Source organism: Sciurus vulgaris (assembly GCF_902686455.1).
Source record: "Sciurus vulgaris genome assembly, chromosome: 4".
NCBI classification, from domain to species: domain Eukaryota; kingdom Metazoa; phylum Chordata; class Mammalia; order Rodentia; family Sciuridae; genus Sciurus; species Sciurus vulgaris.
Window position 1 is genome coordinate 148,012,708 of NC_136464.1, and position 21,535 is coordinate 148,034,242.

Sequence of the window (21,535 nt, forward strand, 5' to 3'; positions counted from 1 at the left end):
TTCCTTTTTTTATTCTAACTTGTAGTATCAGCAACTAATTATTATTTTTCCAGTCTATCAGTTTAAAAGTGAAAAGCATGAAACATATTATATATACAATCAGTTTTCCATTCTGAACAAATGGAATTATCTAAATAAAAACTAAATGAACTAAAACCAGAGTAAATAGTAAAAAATAATAGAGTCTAAGAACTACAGCATCTTCTGTTCTCTTTATGATGCACTGGTAAGAAAATACCTTTCTGTCAAAGAACATATTCTCTAAACTGTATATGGGTAAAGGGACATTTGGGCCCTTCCCACCTGGTCTGTAAAAAATGATGGTTGCAGGCTATTTTGATGACTATTTCTGCATATTGATGCTTTTCTGTAGAAGAGCTGACATGCAGCAGCAATCTCCCAGCCCTTGCTCCCAGCTGTAAGGGATAAGAACAAGGGCTGCGGTGGTAATACTTTTTGTTCACTGTTGCTGCTTCCTCTGCTTAAGCAGCAAGTTGAGAAAACTGCATGCAACTAATACACAAGCACAAGGCCTGGGTTCAATCCCCAGCACCAAAAAAAAAAAAAAAAAAAAAGTCAGATACCTAAATCTGAAAAGCTATGGTTTGTCAATTGTTCCTTCAAGTAAAATGATATTCCATTAAAAAAGCAGCTGGTTCATCTTGCAGTTCAGTCCCATAAGTGCTTTTCTTCCAGACAACATCTACTGGTATGCAGAAATGCTTTTGTGTATATTTCCTATTTTACCACATAAAATATTAAAAAGATGTACACAAGGATCAAGATTTAACAAAATGAATATTTTTTGCTGCTTCATCAAGAACATTTAAAAATGAAACTGGCTCCCCTTCCCTCACCCCAGTTCAAGATCATGGTGAAGAATGTAGTAACCAGTGGTACAATTGGGTGTCTCTTACTGCCTTGCTTAGTCCTTCTAAGGCTTCAGCTATGTGTACCCACCATTGCTTTTACACTGTAAGTGCCAATGTCAACATGGTGCAAAATTATGAAAATAGTTTGATCTCATGGATTCCTTGAAAGAGCCAAGTTTCTGCCCACATTTTGAGAACTGAGATGCTTTAAAGGATATAAGGTGGTTTTGACTGTCTTTCTGGTTATTTAAAAAACAACAGAAAACCTGATTTGATTCTCTAGGTAAGAGTGAATTGCATTTGTTCAGTCTTAACTGTGCTTTTAATCTTAATTGTAAGCTTGCCTTGAAATAGTCCAGTTCCTAATTTTAAAAAAGTGCATGAGAGTACATGCTTGGATTTGTATTTCAGGGCTTCTTTCTTTTTAAATAGCATACCATTTTATATTTGTGGGCCCAAGAAAAGAGCTCATTCTGTTAGAGACACTGAGTAGCTTTGTTTCTGACAGTTAGTAGTCAGCTCTCTGTTTTAAAACAATCACTTGGGTCCGCTGGCTCAACTTGCAGTTGTCCTAGTCCCAACCCTGTCTTAGCCAAAGACTATTGTTAGAAAGCTCACACAGAGGCCTTGTGTACTGGGTGCCCTACTAATAAGGAACATGTTGTCGTCTCAACGGATTAAATCTGCTTTGGTATGCATTCCCTTCCCAAATTTCTCACTTATTTCCTCTGTTTGGCTGGTTATTTCAGCAAAACATCATTTTAATGTGAAGATAGCTTCTATTATTACATAGTTCCAGTGCAGGGATTACTAGAGTAATATAAAATGTTTCTTTCCCTGTGGTAGGATGTGATGGAGCTGCTTGAAGAAGATCTCACGTGTCCAATTTGTTGCAGTCTGTTCGATGATCCTCGAGTTTTGCCTTGTTCACATAACTTCTGCAAAAAATGCTTAGAAGGTCTCTTGGAGGGGAATGTGCGGAATTCTTTGTGGAGACCATCTCCATTCAAGTGCCCTACATGCCGTAAGGAAACTTCAGCTACTGGAGTTAATAGCCTGCAGGTTAATTACTCCCTGAAAGGTATTGTGGAGAAATACAACAAAATCAAGGTCTCTCCCAAAATGCCAGTGTGCAAAGGACACTTGGGGCAGCCTCTAAACATTTTCTGCCTAACTGATATGCAGCTAATTTGTGGGATTTGTGCTACTCGAGGTGACCACACCAAGCATGTCTTCTGTTCTATTGAAGATGCCTATGCTCAGGAAAGAGATGCCTTTGAGACTCTCTTCCAGAGTTTTGAGACCTGGCGTCGGGGAGATGCTCTTTCTCGCTTGGATACCTTGGAAACTAGTAAGAGGAAATCCCTACAGTTACTGACTAAAGATTCAGATAAAGTGAAGGAATTTTTTGAGAAGTTACAACACACATTGGATCAAAAGAAGAATGAAATCCTGTCTGACTTTGAGACCATGAAACTTGCAGTTATGCAAGCCTATGACCCAGAGATCAACAAACTAAACACCATCTTGCAGGAGCAACGAATGGCCTTTAATATTGCCGAGGCTTTCAAAGATGTGTCAGAACCCATCATATTTCTGCAACAGATGCAGGAGTTCAGGGAGAAAATCAAAGTAATCAAGGAAACTCCTTTACCCCCCTCTACTTTGCCCACAAGTCCTTTAATGAAGAACTTTGATACCAGTCAGTGGGAGGACATAAAACTAGTAGATGTAGATAAACTTTCTCTGCCTCAAGATACTGGCACATTCATTAGCAAGATTCCTTGGAGATTCTATCAGTTACTTGTGGTAGTCCTTCTACTTGGCCTCCTCATTTCCCTCATTTTCTTTGGTCCTACTGTATTCCTAGAATGGTCTTTATTTGATGAAATGGCAATTTGGAAAGACCATCTTTCGAATTTCAGTTTTTATCTGACTAAATCAGCTGATTTTGTAGAACAATCAGTATTTTACTGGGAACAACTGACAAATGGGTTTTTCATTTTCAGTGAAAGAGTCAAGAATTTTACTTTGGTGGTGCTAAATAATGTGGCAGAATTTGTGTGCAAATATAAACTATTATAAAATCTTTCAACTCTGCAGTCGTTTTTTAATAGAAATTGTTATGAGAATAGGGTGGTAATTTAGATTTGTTCAAGATTTCAAACAGATATTTTCCTCCAGAACTATTTCTTTAAAAAAGAATGCCCTCACATGTTCAAATTAAGTAGCTTAAAGATAATTAGTCATGCAGTTTTGAACCCTTCTTTAAAGAGTGCTTTTAAAACAAATGTTCTAATATTGGCTTTGTTGATCATGTGATACAAATCAGAGGTGAACATGCCTGCAGTCCCAAATACTTGGGATGCTAAGGCAGGAAGAAGGTTTGAACCAGACATTTAAGACCAACCTGGGCAATATAGACCCTGTCTCAAAACAACCCTCTGCTCCCCCACTGCCAATAAGCCAAACAAAAAGTGGGAGGTTAGAGAACACATTATCTAATACTGTAATCATGTGGTATAGTTGTGTGAGTAAGTTGTTCTTCAAGAATTTGGTAAAATCGGGTTGGGGATAGCTCAGTTGGTAGAGTTTTGCCTTGGAAGCACAAGGCCCTGGGTTCGATCCCAAGCACCGCAAAAAAAAAAAAAAAAACAAAACAAAAAAAAAATTTGGTAAATCAGCCTTGGTGGCACATGCCTATAATCCCAGTGACCCAGGAGGCTGAGGCAAGAGGATTGCAAGTTCAGAGCTAGCTTCAGCAACTTAGCAAGGTCCTGAGCAACTTGGACCCTGTCTCAAAAAAAAAGGACTGGGGATGTGGTTAAGTACACCTGGGTTCAATCCTGGATCCCTGGTTACCACCTGCCCCCCCCCCCCCCAGGTTTTTCTTTTCTTCTTTTTTGGTGAAGATTGGTCTTGTAAAGACTTTTTGGGTGGTACTGGGGATTGAACCTAGGGACACTCTACCACTGAGCTAAACCCACAGCTCTTTAATACCCTGAGCTAGGATCTCACTAGGTTGCCAGTGCTGGCTTCAACTGTGATCCTCTTGCACTGGCCTCCCAAGTTTTGTACCATTGTGCATGGCCTTAAGCATTCTTTTTGTGGATGGTGAACATTCTTTAAAGAAGGAAGGACTGTGGATAGACTAGATTTTTAAGGAGGAAAAGACACTATGAATAGATTGGATCTTCAAGTTTTTCTGGAGAGTTGATTCCTTTCTCACCAAAATGCAAATCTAATGTAAACAAAAAACTGGTGTTTTTTTGTGATTACATTTTTAAGGGGTTGAGATTTAAGCCTACCCCTTTCTTCTCTGTAAAATTTTCAACTAAAGATGATAAACTATAGAACTGTTAGGTGGCTGTGCAAAGGCATAGATTAAAAAAGGAGAGGTGAAACACTTGGCAAGAGCAGGAAATGGGAAAGCCACCTTTTTATTGGCAGCTGACTGGTTATGGTACCTCCTAAAGTATCATGGCAACAATACAACCAAATGAGTATTGCTTACAGAATTTCAGTTGTAGTAAAACTAATCTAACAATAAATGAAACAATCTGTCAGTTTGTACAAGGTGAAAAGTAATCAGCAGAACATTAATGTACTATCTGCTCACATGAACTAAAGATGAGGACAGAATAAAAATACTTAATTTTCTCGGATAAAAACAAAAGTAACCTTATCTTAGAACTGCCTTACTTCTGTCATGGAAAAAGGCATTCCTTGGAAAGCCCATTACATGGAACAATTTTAGAGATGGAGTATCTACCCTAGTTCTTTAATTTGGTCGAGGTAAATGAAAGCTGGATGTGGTAGTGCCTGCCTGTAATCCTAGCAGCTTGGTAGGCTGAGGCAGGAGGATCACAAGTTCAAAGCTGGTCTTTTAATTTAGCCAGACTCTGTCTAAATAAAATGTAAAAAGGGCTGAGGATGTGGCTCAGTGGCTAATTGCCCCTGGGTTCAGTCTCTGGTACAAAAAAAGGTAAGTATGAAACAGTATGACAGTAAAATTTAAAGTATGGAAGAAATCATTTCCTTCTAGCTGTGAGAAAAGTCAAAATTAAGCTGCTGGATGATGTAATTACCGTTTCCTAACATAATTTGATTTAGCCACTAAATTGCTAAGGGGATCAAAAAATTCAGATTATGTTTCTATGTAAGTCTTAATCTCTGCTGTAAAGGCTCCATAGTAAATGGGGGGTCTGGGGAGGGAGAGGCTTTTTGGCTCCCAGTAAGCTTTTATTTGTTTTTAAATAAATATATATTTACACCAGGATTTCATGGAGTTTTTTTTTTCTTTTTCTTTTTTTTTTTTTTTTTTTAAGTGTTGGGGATGGAATCCAGGGCCTTGTTTATGCTAAGCAAGTGTTTCACCACAGAACTATATCCCCAGCCCCTGACAATGTTTAAGAATTCATTTTTTTTCTTCACATTTTTTATTGGTGTATTATAGTTGTATGTAATGGTAGGGTTTGTTACAGATTAGTACATGCACACAATTTAATATAATTTGACCAATATCCTGAGACTTTTTAAAAATCAAATATAGGAAAGGGCTCCAACTGACATCAGTTCTCAGCAGATATACTGGCAGTTTTCTTTAAACTATTCAGTTTCATCTGTTGCTTTTCCCTTTTGTGTACTGCAAAGTTCCCAAGCAACTCAAATTTGCAAACACAGCTATGGATACACTATTTGTTTTACAATAGATACCAGGAATCTAGGTTTCTGGGCTTTGTTATTCTTCCTACCTCTCGTTTCTTAATCATATGTAACTAATAACATTTAGGGTATAGGTTGATTTACAAGTTCTTTAAAGCCTGTGGCTGACAGCCTGTAGCCTCCAGTTTGAAGCTAGAGAAGAATGAGTAGTCAGGAACTGGTCACTTTGAATGTGGGAGGGAAGATATTCACAACAAGGCTTTCTACTATAAAGCAGTTTCCTGCCTCTCGGTTGGCACGAATGTTAGATGGCAGAGATCAAGAATTCAGGATGGTTGATGGCCAGATTTTTGTGGACAGAGATGGTGTTTTATTTAGTTTCATCTTAGATTTTTTGAGAACTCACCAACTTTTATTACCTACTGACTTTTCCGACTGTCTTAGGCTTCGGAGAGAGGCTCTATTCTATGAACTTGAGTCTCTGGTTGATCTCTTGAACCAACACGTACTACAGCCAAGACCTGCTTTCCTCGAGGTGCATTTCCTAAATAGAAACACTCGAGCTTTTTTCAGAGTGTTTGGCTCTTGCAGCAAAACAATTGAGATGCTAACTGGGAGAATTACTGTGTTTATTGAGCAGCCTGCAGTACCCACATGGAGTAGTAACTCTTTCCCTCCTCAGATGACCTTACTTCCACTGCCTCCACAAAGACCTTCTTACCATGACCTGGTTTTCTACTGTGGCTCGGACAGCAATACTGATAATCAAATTGGTGTCAGGTTTGTATTTTGAAGTATTCTATTCTGGTTTCTGATATTTTCCTTCCAAATTCAAAGTTCCTCATGCCTAAAACTTAGAAAAAAAAGATTTTTGGGGTAACCAATGGAGTTGGGCAGAATGACCAAATATTTTCTAAACCTGGACATTTCAGAGTAAAAGGAGGTAGGTATTATGCAGGATAGGAGGAACAAGACAAGACTTCCTAGAGAAAACTGGGACTGTGGTCATTCAGGAAATAATTTTATAGATTATGTTCCATTGGTAAAAAATTTAGTGCCAAATCACTGTGACTTGGGGAGGCTAAGGCAGGAGGACTAAAAGTTTGAGGCCAGCCTTGGCAACTTGGACACTGTCTTAAAAAAAAAAAAAATGGGGATGTAGCTCCGTGGCAGAATATCCCAGGTTCAATCCCCAGCAGTGTAAAATAAGTTAATTAAATTTAAAAAATTAAAATTTGGCTTAGAAATGAATCACCTTATTTTTTCAAGAGATTGTTTTAGTGATTCACATAAGAAAGGCTCAATAGTTTCTCTTGACTTTCTTATACACTCTTATCTATTTCAGTACTTAAATTCAACTACTGATTTTTCTTCAGTGAAGAAAACCTTCAAAGTCTTTTTTAAATGCCCTTAAAGGCAAATATCTATCATGGCAAATTTGGTATCCTGTTTATACAACTCAGAAAGCTGGGATAGGTTGTCAGTTAGGCAAGGATAGCTTCTATTTTTTTTTTTTTTCTTTTTTGCGGTGCTGGGGATTGAACCCGGGGCCTGTACCAACTGAGCTGTATCCCCAGCCCTAAGGATAGCTTCTACTAAGTCAATTATTCATTTTTCCCTGTTTTTGTCTGGACCTAAAGGCTGATTTCCACCCTGGAATCAGGGACATATCACCTCTTACCTGTATTAAAAATGTCTTAATGCTATTACTTTACCAACTGAAAGTTGGTTTTAATTTTTAGGAGGAAAATTGGAAAGCCCGTATGTGTTCTTTTTTTGTAGCATTTGAAATAAAACATACTTCTTTTGGTAAAGGTAAATAAGACATATTTAGGATACTTTAACTTGAGCAGTAGTCATCAAGAAGAATATAAATCTCTACCTCTCGTACAACATACTTTTTTTTTTTTTTGCGGTGCTGGGGATTGAATCCAGGGCATTGCGCTCACAAGGCAAGCATTCTACCATCTGAGCTATGTTCCCAGCCCACTACAACACACTTCTTGTTCATGCTTACCAAAATGGAGAACACTGAGCAGTATGACCAAATATGGTAATTCTTAAGTTTTTACATTTCATACTTTCTTGCCCTTAAAAAGAGGCTGAAGTGGCATTTTGGGAAATGAGAGCCAAATTAATAGACTGTGAAAAAAATCCAAGGCCCTAGGTTTATTTCAAACTGTTTTAACACTGTATACTTTTGTTTCATTGATGGGTACTTAAATAAACGAGAAATGATCCATCTTTTGGTTTAAAATTTTTGATTAAGTACTTATGACCTTGTGATACCTTTTCATAAGAAATGGTGTCATTGATTTTTTTAAAAATACTTTTAAGTTGTCAAAGGATCTTTATTTATTTATATGTGGTGCTGAGAATTGAACCTGGTACCTCAAACATGCTAGGCAAGCACTCTACCACTGAGCTACAGTCCCAGCCTGGTGTCATTAATTTTTAAGAAGAAAATACTAGGTAAAAAGAACATGTCTTGGAAATACTAAATGCTCTTTAACCTATGCATTTAGAGGAAGTAATTGTAATCTTGAAAAATGAGATCAGAAACAACTGGGACTACTGTGTGTACACAGTGTCAAATGGCTCCCATTGTTTTGTTGGTAAGTACCTACATTTTAGAAACAGTGCAGAATTCTTTTGTCTTCATGTGAGAAAGTTATATTTACACCTCGACAATAGATAATTCCAAAACCAGAAGCTAATTTTTAAATTAACATGTTTTTCTGTCACTGTATGGTTTTTTGTTGTTGTTTTCTGTTTTATGGTGCTGGGCTCAAGTGCAGGATCTTGGCATGCTAGGCGAGTGCTCTACCACTGAGCTACATCTCCAGTCTTGGTATTCTTTTCACTTGTTTAAAGTTCAGAATTTCTTCTCTCCTGTGTGTGTTTGTTTTTTTTTTTTTTAATAATAATAGTGCTATAGTTCTAAAGAAGAGATTAATAATCTGAATAAAGTGACATGGGGCTCTGTGGTGATTAGGCAAAAACTCTGGCCTTAAAAGGCCCACCACTGAATACATAACTGCCAAATTAGTAATCATTTGTAATTTTTGTTCACTCCCTGGTCTGAATCTGTGTGTTCAGATGTTCTTGGAAGGTGGAAAGTGGTGGATTAAACTTGAATGACTCCTAGTACTCTCCTTATTCAGAATGATTTACCACTTTAATGTCTTATTAACTTAGCAAGTTGCTCAGTTATTATCTTTCAAAAGTTCATAGTACTAGAAGTATCTGGGCTTGGGTTGGGGATGTAGCTCAGTGGCGCAGCACTTGCCTAGCATATGTAAGGCCTTGAGTTCAATCCCAGCACCGCAAAAAAAAAAAAAAAAAAAAAAATTGGCTTGACTCTTTCAGATTGTCATTCATGTGATAGCACATTATCAAGTCCAAGTTATGGTTACAGGATTCTAGCCTTTATTCTATCTGACCTCCTTTTTAAACAGGTTCAAATGGAAAATGTAGCTGCCTTCAAAACTTTTTATGTTGTTTTTGTGATTCTGGGAATTGAATCCAGGACCTTGTGTATACTAGATAAGTACTCTACCACTGACCTACATCCCTAGCCACACATCTGTGGTGTCTTTAAAAACATTTTAAATAAGAGCTACTGATAAATCTCAGTGGTAGAGTGCATGCCTGCACTGGGCCCTGGATTCGATTTCCACCACTGTAAAATACATTTTAAAAATAAATAATTAAGTTTAGTTTCCTATTGGTTTCTTTGTTGTACCCTTTTTTGGGCCTTGAAATCTTTTCTTTTTCAGTTTGGCTTCATAGGGAATCAAGTACTTTAGCTCAATGATTCTTGCAAGTCCATTATACTTTGTTACCACCTGCTGTTTACTATTTGTATATGAATTCTTTTATGACATTCTGTAATTTTTCTTTGACAATTGTTTCTAGGCTCTCTGGGGCTTGAGGGTAGATGAAATGATGTACCAATGTTAAAAATTTGTTGTATCAAACATTTTAAACAGTTTTTTGAGATGGGCCTTGTAGTTTGGTAATTCTTAGCTTTTTTGTTTGCCTAGAGTGAGTTTCTAAATGTGAACTACTATAACCACTCTATTTTAGTCATAATCATTTAAGAAGAAATTTGGGATGTCACCAAACATCTTTTTTACCCCACAAAACTAGACAACTTAAGTTTCTGCCTGGAACTAATCTAAGTTAGTCTTCTTCACATACCATAAACAAATGGTGGGAGGTAAAACCAACCTTAATAGAAGGGAAGGAAGGAAGCTGGGCATGGTGGTGCATGCTTGTGACTTGGGAGACTGAGGTAGGAGGATTGCAAATTCAAAGTCAGCAACTTGGTGAGGCCCTAAGCAATTTAGTAAAAAGGTCTGGGGATGTGGCTCGGGGGTTAAGCACCCCTGGGTTTAATCCCTGGTACCAAAAAAAAAAAAGGAAGGAGTAATATAACTACATCTATGCAGATATGTTATATTGACATTATTAAAGCCAACATACAGCTAAGTCTGAAAAATTCAGGCATGTTTTTCTTGAATCATGTGTATTGGTTCTGTGGAGTTCCCCAGGAATAAAAGGTTTTGCTATTTCTACTTCAGAGACTTTTTGACCACAAGATTTACTCAACAATGGACAATTATTGAGTAAAAACTGACAATAAAATCATCTTGATATATCTGCAAAATTTCACCTAAAAAAATGAATTTGGAATAAGTCACAAAAGAAAATTCATGTTAGTGCAAATAATTGACAAAATTTTATCTGGAAGAAATTATAAAAGTACAAAGTGTTCATTAAAACAAATTGATTTGAGTAATGTAGCAAACTGAAAAAATGGTAGTATTTAAGTTGTCCTATATAAAAAATTGAGCCAATTTAATTGTTAATTGATTTGGATTTGTAAATGGAGTCTCAAAAAAAAAGGCGATTGAAAGTAGTATGATGTATGTCTTCATTTGAGGTTATAAATAAATGTATGTGTGTGGTTTTGCTAGCCTAACAAATGCTTCATAATTAAAACTTTTTTGTGTGTTCCAGGTATGTTTCTATAAAACCTGATAACCGAAAATTGGCCAATGGAACAAATGTCCTCGGCTTACTTATTGACACTTTGTTAAAGGAAGGCTTTCATCTGGTCAGCACAAGAACAGTATCCTCAGAAGACAAAAGTGAATGCTATAGCTTTGAAAGAATAAAAACCCCTGAAGTCCTCACCATGAATAAAACACCAGAATTGGAGGCAGAGCAGTCTCAGAAAAAAATGAAGTTCCAAATCTTGTTTGGAAATTCTATAGCTAGGGCATGTCTGTAGGTCAAATCTGTATGCAGCCTAACTTTTTGACCTCATCTATCACTTTATTTCTGGGCGACTAGGCCCAGCATTGCTTGAACCACACTGAATTGCTTCCTGCTCTAAAAAATACCATGACCTTGGTGCTTTGATGTATGTTCCTTCTACCTTCCATGACTCTTCCTTTCTTCATGAATACTTTTACATAGTTTTTAAAAATGGGCTATGGTGTTAGATTGCTTATTTCTAATCCTAGCTCAGTCATTTATGAACTGTGTGACTTAGGCAAGCCATTTCACCTCTCTCTGTTTCAACTTTATCTGTTAACTAAGTATAATAAAGATGTCTCTCTCATAGGATACATGGGAGTTAAAGGAGATAAAGTACTCAATAATGTTGTCTGGACATGATAGACACTTGGTAACTGTTAGTGATGAGATGGATGAGGTCTTGTTTTCTTTTCCTAGACATTAATTAACCACTCTTCCTTTATTTTTGGTGGTGCTGGGGATCAAACCTGGGGTCTCACATATGCCAAGTATGTAGTCTATAACTGACCTACACCCCCAGCAACCCTTCAGTATAGATTTGATGCCATCATGAAAACAACTATTCCTTTCTTGACCGTGAGCTCCTTGATCTACTTTAACAGTTTTTATACTACTCTCAGTAAAGGACTGCTAGTAACACTCCCTGAGAGCACTAATACCTTTGTTACTAAAGGTACTAAAAAGTTAGTGAAAACCTTTGGAATAATCTCTACCAACATTTAAAATATACATATTTTGACTTAGTAGTTTCTCTTATAGGTATTATGTCATTTTAAATACTAGGATAAATACCTAGAAGAGGAATCACTAAATCAAAGTGCACCAAGTGCTTTGCACTTAGTAGAGTTAAAGGTGTTGAGCGGAAGTGTTAAACTGGGCAAGGTGGCGCATGCCTGTTATCCCAGTGACTCAGGAGGCTGAGGCAAGGAGGATTGCAAATTTTAGGCTAGACTCAGCAATTTAGTGAGGTCCTAAGCAACTTAGCAGGACCCTTTCTTAAATTAAAAAAAAAAAAAAAAAAAAAAAGAGGGCTGAAGATGTAGCTAAATGGTAAAGACCCCCTGGATTCAGTTCCCCAATACCAAATAAAAACAAAACTATGTTAATTAAGTCTGGTGTGGTGGTACACAGCTGTAATCCCAGGAACTCAGGAGCCTAAGGTAGAAGGATGGAGAGTTCAACCAGCCTCAGCAATTTACCTGATGCCCTAAGACAATTAGCAAGAGCTTGTCTCAAAAAAGGCAGATGTAGCTCAGTGGTAGAGCTCTTGCAAGGCCCTGGGTGAGTTTGATCCCAGTACTGTAAAAAAAGAGACAAAAATCCTTATTCTCAAGGAACTTACATTTAAGTAAGAAAGCACATTATACTAATAGCAAAAGATTAGAAATAAGCTCAAAGTCCATCAATATGGAACAGGTAACTTATGATTCATACAATGAAATGTAGTTATTAAAAAGAATGAAATAGCAGTTTATAAGTTGATAAGGAAGGAATGTCAAAATGTTACTAGTGGGGGCAAAAGCAAGGTGCAAAACAATGCATGAACTAGAAAAAAATATGCAGTTTCCATTTATGGAAAATACACTTAAAAAAAAATGCATGAAATTTTCAGCAAAGATAAAGGTTGCCTTTTGAGAGGAAAATGGTTGAGTGGGGTTTAGGTGTGGGAGGAAGACTGAATTTTCACCAGACCATGTAGAGATATACTATATTTAAGAAGAAGAATGGTGGGGAGGGAAGAAACCATACCTGATAGATAGTATGTGTGTCAGGGATTGAGGAGGACTGATATCAGTATAGTATGATCTATTTTCTCTCATACTGACACAAATTTTGCTCAAACCCTTCTTGTGAAACATTTCCACTTAGTAAAGAAGTTGACATTTCTAAGTGGTTACTTATAGATTTCTGTATTCTAGGTTGTAGGAAAAATATTTTAAAAACTTTTCTGAGAGTACCTCAGAAGTTTAAGTAGAAGTCAGGTGTGTTGGTGTATGCTTATAATCCAGTGACTCAAGAGGCTGAGGCAGGACGATCGCAAGGTTAAGGCCAACATGGGCAACTTAGAGACTGTCTCAAAAGGAAAAGTAAAAAGGGCTGGGGGATATAGCTAGTGGTGGGAAGTGCACTCTTGAGATCAATCTGGAGTACCAATCAAAAAGAAAAAAAGATTATGTACAGTGAAAAAGTATAGAATACTTTAATATTAGTAATTTTAAGGAAAACAACTGAAAATAATGGTCCATATAAGAAGATATTACCTTAGAATACGTTTTTCTTTTTTTCTTCTCCTTTCTTTTTTGTAGCCCTTTTGTTTTCTGCAGAAGTCAAACTAATTGTTTTGAGAGTGATGTGTTTGGTCTGGTTCCCTTACTAGTGTCATATACTAGGGCACAGTATTTCTATTTTGATTTTTTTTTTTTTTGCCATGCATGTGATTTAACTAGTTGGGTATAATTGGCATAGTTGTACATATAACACTGTTCAGTTCTGTATAATGCTTTGCTGATAAGACCATTAACTGATAAGCAGTTAAAAAATACTGAAGCAAACAATATTCTAACTACAGTTTGGCAAGGAATAGACAGGAAATGTTTAAGAAGCCTTTAATGTATTCTTAGTCATTTGCAGGAAACAATTTTGCGGTTAGAAATAAAATGTTTTTAATGAGCTAATAGAAATAATTATCTATGGAATCATACATAACATTCATTCATTTAAAATGTTTATTGACATCTACTATGTGCCAAATACTATTCTTCAGATTTTTACTGCACAGAACAAAAAAGTTCTTGTACCGCTAGAGCTTACCATAAATACAATTTATAATATTGACAATGGGCTTAAATTAAAATAACTTAAGTCTTTCAAATAGTTTCTTCAAGGTTATAAGTTCACAGTACAGAGATTTGGGAGAGATTACCACAATTAAAAAATTATTATTCATTAGGGAAAAATTTACTTTTTGAGTAGGAAGAGCTTCTTATTTTAGTTAATATTGCAGAGATTATCTCACCTAGAGACCCATCTGTTAATATCTCAGTAAGCCTCTTATGTTCACTCCAAACTAGAATGGGACACTAACTGGAATGTCTAGACATGCAAAAAAAAAAAAAAACTTTTTTTTTAGTCTAGTTGGGAGGCAGGCAAGTGTAATCTGGAGACAATGGGGATAGGTTAAATGTACCATAAGCAAATTAAACTGCCTGTTTGAGGGGGAACAAAAAAAGACTGACATTTTCATATGGGTACCTATTAGTGCTTAATCTATTTTAAGTTATAAGAAAATAATGGCATAAGCTTGTCTTGGCCAACCACACTGAAAACTTTGTTCTAACATCATAAAAACCTATCATTCCGTCTTGAACACACAAGTATAAATCATCACAGTGGCATGTTAAAATTTGTCAGTCTTTATTTTTTTGGTGTTGCTAGGGATCTAACTCAGGGTTTGCACACGCTAGGCAAGTGCTCTACCACTGAGCTACGTCTGCAGCCCTTGTTTTAATTTCACTTTAAGACAGGCTGACCTCAAACTTGCAGTGTTCCTACTTCAGTCTCCCAAGTAGTTGAGATAATGTGTGTAAACCATCGTGCCCCCTAGTTTTTATTAGTCATAATGGTACTATTGATAGTTGGGCTTCCTCTATTCTGTTATGTTTATATCAGCTTCCTTCCTTCCATCACCTGCAGTTTCATTTCTGACAAGGCCCCAAAGACTGGTTAATGGTTTTTTTTTTTCCATTTGGTACTGGGGATTGAAACCAGTAGTGCTTAACTACTGAGCCACATCCCCAGCCCTTTTTATATTTTATTTTGAGACAGGGTCTCTCTATGTTGCTAAGGACCTTGCTAACTTGCTGAGGCTAGTTTTGAATTCATGATCCTCCTGTCTCAGCCTCCTGAGCCTCTGGGATTACAAGAATGTGCTGACACACCTGGCTAGCTTATGGTTCTTCTTCTTCTTCTTTTTTTTTTTTTTTTTGGTGCTGGGAATCAAACCCACAGCCTTGTGTTTGCAAGGCAAGCACTTTACCGACTGAGCTATATCCCCAGCCCACTAGCTTATGATTCTTGAACCTCAATAATTTGTAAGTGATTGAAAGTTCTTCCTACTAAGATTTTCTGAAAAGGAGATCTATTGCTGAATTTTACTCTTGAGTTTAATATATAGGTCACAATTACAAAGAGTTCTTACATTATGGCAAAGAAATAATTTGGGCTGTTGTAAAAGCAGCATCTGAAATCAGGAGACTGGTTGAAATAAAGCAGCTTGAGAAATACATGGTTTAGGGAATCATGTCTGTTTCTTATTATTTTTGTATACCATTTACATCTGACAAACTTCAACTTTGCTTTTATAAGCTTTTGTACTGATTCTCTGCATAAATAACAGATGTATATCACCAGACTGGTGGAGTAATAACAGATTTTCTAAGAGCATTCTAAAAGGAATTTCTCTGCAGCATCAAGTTTAATAATGCAAAATCTACTAGGAAGAAATTTTAAAAAGGAAATTTAGAAAATTTTATTACCTTCCTAAAACTGAAGAACCCATTGGAGAGGGCAATGTGGCATTGAATTTACTGTTTTTAAACAAAACCTCAAGAAATAAAGAGATGAAAATATATTACTAAAAATAATTAGATTTCTGGAATAGCAGTGACCAGGTAAAAGTGCCCACCAGCTTTGCCACAGAATTATACTTCAAGAAGTTTTAGCCTTCCTAATGGGCCTACTAAAGATGAAAAGTTACAAAAAATTTCATCAAAAACTTCATTTAAAATGCCTTAGCATATTTACCTAAACTATGAGATTGATCAAATGTAAAAATCTTTTAATAAAGAGCTAAAACCTAGCCAGGTGCCGTGGTGCACGCCTGTAATCCTAGCGGCTCAGGAGGCTGAGACAGGAGGATTGAGAGCTCAAAGCTAGCCTCAGCAACTTAGCGAGGTCCTAAGCAAATTAGCAAGAGACTGTCTCTAAATACAAAAAGGGCTGAGGATGTGGCTCAGTAGTTAAGCATCCCTGGGTTCAATCCCCAGTACCCGCCCTGCAAAAAACAAGAGCTCAAACCTTACATGAGTAAAAATGGGAAATATGTAGTAGGCATAGCACAGAATATAAAAGGGACTAAACATAGCAAAATAAAAAGGACTTAGCTTCCCAAACTACAATGTGCCTAAGATTTGTCTACAGGAGTTTTAGGTGGACAGTCTTATGCATGTTCCGATTTTATGCTAACACTTTAAATCCAGAAATCATTAAAACAAATAATTCTATCAAGTCATCTGGGTAAAACATACCAAATAGCAACTGTTTCTATTTCCTGTTACTCTTCATAATTTCACAACACTTCTAGAAAGAACTTGAATTTTTTTTTGGGTTGCCAAATAGGAAGCTGAATGGAGAAGCTTGTCTTACCTGCTTTGTTAAAAAAAAAAAAAAAAAAAAAAAAATTCCACGTCTAAGTACAATTTCTGAGGTTCCATGAGTTCTTTTAAGATGAGGACTGGAACTGTACTCTATAGTGATCTTTATACTTTCCCAGAGGGCTTGATACCTAATAGGTTCAAGTGAATTCAACTGGAACATTTGGAAAGCTTTAGTGTCAGTGAATAGACACTTGGTAAAATAAGAATTATGTTAGATTCAAAGGTGGATTAGGATATATTATAAAATTCATTCTGAAAGAGTTGGTTGACTCAAGTAGCAGACTACAGAAAAAAACCTCACGGTATTTTCTATTTGAAGTTTACTTGGGTGATTCTACATTGAAACGAATTGAAAATATAGATGTATATAGGAATATTAACTTATGGACAGTAACACAAAATTATACATTTAAGCAGAGTAAAATAATCTGGCCAAAATTGTAATTTAGAGGGCTGGAATTATGGCTCAGTGGTAGAGTGCTTGCCTAGCATGTTTGAAGAACTGGGTTTGATTCTCAGCACCACATATAAATAAATAAAATAAAGGTCCATTGACAACTAAAAAATATTTTTTAAAAATTATAATATACATAATTTGCTAATAAAAAAGTAACGCTACAAGAGTGCTTTAGCCATTAAAAACATAAAGAGAACACAAGTTCAGAATGAATGTCACATGACTATAACTGGTACTAAATCCTTACTTACCTCCACGATTTAGGAGTCATGCAAAGGTAGAAGGCAGCAGACCAGGCATGTAAGTCACATGTAACTAGGACCTAAACACAGAAAGAAAGGTTTCTGGTTTTTGAATAAAACAACTTGAGGTAGAGGTAGTAAGCTCACTGAACTTGGATTCAAGTATTAAGGTAAAATGGCCCAAAGATCCTGCTATATTCAGAAGACATATTACTGAAGCTATTTTTTTTTTCTCCAGTGCTGGGGATGAACCCAGGGCCTTGGGTATGCTAGGAAAGTACTCTGCCACTGAGTTACATTCCCCACCCTTTTTTATTTTATTTAGAAATAGGATCTTGCTAAGTGCCCAAATGGGCCTTGAACTTGTGATCCTCCTGACTCAGCCTCCCAAGTAGCTGGGATTACAGGTATGTACCACCATGACCGATGGGCATTATTAATGTTTTCAAAGTCTATTTTGAAAGGCAGATTAACATTTTTTGTTTTCTTACATATCATTAAAATCAAAGATGTAATGATGGGAGGCTGGTTTTCATGACAAATTAATTGGATTAACAAAGCAAGATGCTTTGACTTTATAAATAGGAATTCTATAAAACAAAAATTTTCACTCCTAGAGAGCCAATTTGCTTTCAATTATTTTTAAAAATTTTTTTTCTTTTCATTTTTATGTTTTTTTGAGCTTGGAATCAAACTCTGGGCTTTCCACATGCAAGGTAAGTGCTTTATCACTGAGCTACATCCCAGTTCCTGGTCATTTTTAAACTCTTGCAATTTAAGCAGTATCAAATCCCCATTTGATTTTTTTTTTTTTTTTTTTTTTTGGCTATTAGTTTTCTTCAGAAGCAAACTTTATTTATGGTTAGACAAAGTTTCAGACCTTAGAAAGAACCTTTATTTCCTCATAAGTGTGCTTCTCCCTCAAAAACAGTTGTTTTTTTTTTTTTTTTTTTTCTGGTACTGGAGTTAAACCCAGGCAGGGCCTTGTGCATGCTAGGTAAGTACTCTATCACTGTACTTGCTCAGCCTTTTGTGTTTTATTTTTGAGAGAGGATCTTGCTAAGCTTCTGAGTCTGACCTAGAATTTATGATCCTCCTGCCTCAGCTTCCCAACTTGCTGGGATTATAAATGTTTGCCACCATAACCAGAGCTCAAAAACAAGTCTTGGAAAAAGGAATGTAAATTATCTAAACATATTTTTGGCCATTTTGTGAAATTTCTTGTTAAATCTCCTTTGAAATGTCACAGTTGCACTCTTGGAAAACTTGTCTTCCTGGTTTTCAAATTTCTGTTTATTATTACAGCTCCTCAGCTAGATTGCCAGATCTTTGTGCTGCACACTGTTGCTTGAAACTGGAGACCAGCACACTTCCCCAAATTCAATGACTGGCCTTTCCATTTGAGAAATTAAAGCCATGTCAATTTTATAAAGTTTTAACTGACTGAATTATTCGGACCTTAAGTTCTCAATTTCATTCCTTTAGTTTAATACTTTGAAAGATCTTTGTTTTATTAAAGGTGAAGGTAAGATTCAAGAGTATTAACACATTTTAGTCATTGACACTGATACAAGTGTAGGGATTTTTGTACAAGCACAAGCTTGAGATATGATACTCTAAGGAAGAAAGAATTTCAATTCAACTTTGGGAATATTTATTTAAGATTACACACCTAATAAAACCATTTCTTTACACAAATGTGTGTATATATTTTTTTTCCTAAGAAAAGGATCCATTGTCTTTAAATAAAGAGCTTCAGTTAGTGAATAACTTCCAATTTTACTTCTCCCGACTTACATTAGAATTCCAGTTCTGTATTTCCAGAGACCTTTATCAAGGCATTTCAATGCCTACATATCCGTTTAAATGTAACACAAAAATTGGATGAAACTGGCATCTCTTAACTGTCCTTTCTTTTCCTGACACCACAATTTTCATCCAGTATAGAAAATATAATTTTTATATCTCCCTTTTATTCAAACCATCTGATATTCTAGTTATTTCCTTTAAAATACGAAATTTATTTTTTCATCTTCATTCTTATTGCCACTATTCCAGTCAGGTTTTCTTTACTTCTAGATTACTTATAATAGTCACATGCCCAGTTTCTTTGCCCCCAGACTTTGAGTTTCTATATATAGTTTTGCCACATTTAACTTCCCAAAACTCAATTTCCATTATTTTGTTGTTGGAGGCTCTGATGGTTCCCTATTTCTTGCTATTTCAGACTAAAGTCCTCTAATTAGTTTTCCAGGCAAAGGCCCAATGACTTAGTTCTAACCTAGTTATCCAAATTCATGTAACCTTTGCCTCATTTCCTGTGGCCCAGATCCGAGGTTACTTTTTGGGGAATTTTGGCTTGAATGCTTACCTATAAATCAGGAAAGTTACAATTTGACAATTCAATGCAATTTGGTTTGTAAGCATGCAGGCCACAAATAAGAAATGACATTTTTTTTATCAACAGCAGAAACAACTGTCCAAATCCCATGTAATCCCCAAAGTTACTTACAGTTTTATGCTGAGAGGATCATTTCATGTGGCAGTTCTTGCCTTCTACTAAAGTGAATGTTATAAGACCCTCTGCTCTACATAGACTTCTGTTTTCTGCATCCAATCTTGGTCCCTTCTCCACATGGCCTAAGTATCTGTGGTTTAGTCAGTTCTCACCTTTTGTGGGGGATGGGGCAGCTGTGGTATCAAAATTCACACCTGGAAAACAGATCATAAAGCAAATCAAGATAGAAGGGAAATTGCTTTACCTTAGGAACTGTTATTTGTTGGTTGAATTCCTGACTTTTGGTTAAACAGCAAATATAACAAACATGTCACCCACCCGCAAAGTCTAACCAGAATCAACAGCAATAGGCTTTTCAAAAAATCTAATAAAGAATGAAGGTGTAACAGTGGTAGAACACTTGCCTGGTGTGCCTGAGGTCCTGGGTTTGATTCTCAGCTCCACGAAATATGTGGTGTACATATATATCTTATATAAACTACACTCACATCTAAAACATATATAAAAACTCTAAAGGTACATAAAATGAATTCATATTCCAATACAAATATAACACAAATGTCCTACCAAACAAATTCTGCATGTTTGATTTCCAATTTCCCAAATTTTACATTTCTGAAAGCTTTTTTGATATGACTTCATTGGTGATTACAAAATTGTCTAAACTGGCTATGTTAGCACACACCTGTAATCCTAGTTACTCAGATGGCTGAGGCAGGAGGATTACAAATTTAAGGCAAACTGGAGAGACCTGTCTCAAAATAAAAAGGACTGGGGATAGCTCAGTGGTAGAGAATGTACCTATATACAGAGACCAAGAAAGTTTATGATAAAACCTATTTCATTCAATAAGGTGATTTTCCAAGTAAGCACAAGCACTGAGAGCATTCCATTAATTTTAGAGTTCTTAACAGCAGGTGCTCAATACATTTTTTGGTGATTATGGTAATAATGCTTCATAAGAAATATATTTTTTACGCCAGAAGGGTTTGATCTTGAAAAGCATTTATTTGGTGGTAATTGGGATTGAACCCAGGACCTCAAACATGCTAGGCAAGCACTGTACCATTGAGCTACACCTCCAGTCCTTATCTGTGTTACTGGGGATTTGAATTCAGTGGATCTACCATTGAGCTACATCCCCAATTCCTTTTGTTTTCTCATTTTGAGACAGGGGTCTCACCAAGTTGCTGAGGCTGGCCTTGAACTTGTGCCTTATTTTTTTCAAACCAGGGATTGAATCTAGGCATACTTAACCACTGAACCACATCCCAGTTCTTTATTTATTTTTTATTTTTTGAGACAGAGTCTTGCTGAGTTGCTTAGGGCCTTGCTAAATTGCCAAGGCTGGCTTTGAACTTATGATCCTCTTATCTCAGCCTCCTGAGCCCGAGATTACAGGTGTGTATCACCATATTGGTGTGAACTTGAACTCCTGCCTCAGCTTCTCAAGTAGGTAGGACTTCAGATATGCCCTAAAGTTCTTTTGGGGAGGTGGGGGTTGGGATTAAAACCTCTTAGCTACTCTCCAATCTCCCACCTCTTTTAAAAAATTTGAGACATTCTCACTAATTTGCCTAGGTTGACCTCAACTTGAAATCTTCCTGCTTCAGTCTTAAAATGTATCTTTTTAACATAATGACTTTTCATTCTACCACCACTTCCTATCATCTTCTCAGCGACATACAAATAAGGGCCAGTAGGTAACACTTATGTTCACAGTATTTCACATTTTATTGGAAAGTTTGGAAATGATCATTAGTGAGTGTTAAATGGAATATCAAAATACTATACTCCTGATTATTCATTCCCTTGCCCATAAGTTTCTGGCTTTGGTTTTTGTTTTGAGATGCTGAGACTTAAAATCAGGATCTTCAATGTGCTGGGCTAGCACTCTACCACTGAGCAACACCCTCAACTGGGTTTCTAGCTTTGATATTAAAAAAAAAAAAAAACAAACAAACAAACAAAAAAAAACCAAGGAACAAAGACACTTAATGTCTTCATGAGAAAACCCT

General features: G+C 36.3%; 2 protein-coding genes across 2 annotated transcripts; both read left to right on the forward strand.

The window, feature by feature from the left end:
• The first annotated feature begins 576 nt into the window (after window positions 1-576).
• Window positions 577-2,967, forward strand: LOC306659842 (E3 ubiquitin-protein ligase TRIM13). Its single transcript, XM_079137674.1, has one exon. The coding sequence runs from the start codon at window positions 1,725-1,727 to the stop codon at window positions 2,955-2,957; it is 1,233 nt and encodes a 410-aa protein (XP_078993800.1). The 5' UTR covers window positions 577-1,724; the 3' UTR covers window positions 2,958-2,967.
• Window positions 2,968-4,567: 1,600 nt separating this feature from the next.
• Window positions 4,568-11,622, forward strand: LOC306659846 (potassium channel regulatory protein-like). Its single transcript, XM_079137680.1, has 2 exons — window positions 4,568-6,317; window positions 10,563-11,622. The coding sequence occupies exons 1-2, from the start codon at window positions 5,740-5,742 to the stop codon at window positions 10,834-10,836; spliced, it is 852 nt and encodes a 283-aa protein (XP_078993806.1). The 5' UTR covers window positions 4,568-5,739; the 3' UTR covers window positions 10,837-11,622.
• The last annotated feature ends 9,913 nt before the right edge of the window (window positions 11,623-21,535 follow it).

Coding starts and splice junctions, on each gene's coding strand:
- LOC306659842 (XM_079137674.1), top strand. CDS start 1,725: ATGGAGCTGCTTGAAGAAGATCTCACGTGTCCAATTTGTTGCAGTCTG.
- LOC306659846 (XM_079137680.1), top strand. CDS start 5,740: ATGAGTAGTCAGGAACTGGTCACTTTGAATGTGGGAGGGAAGATATTC. Junction 6,318..10,562: donor GATAATCAAATTGGTGTCAG/GTTTGTATTTTG, acceptor TGTGTGTTCCAG/GTATGTTTCTATAAAACCTG.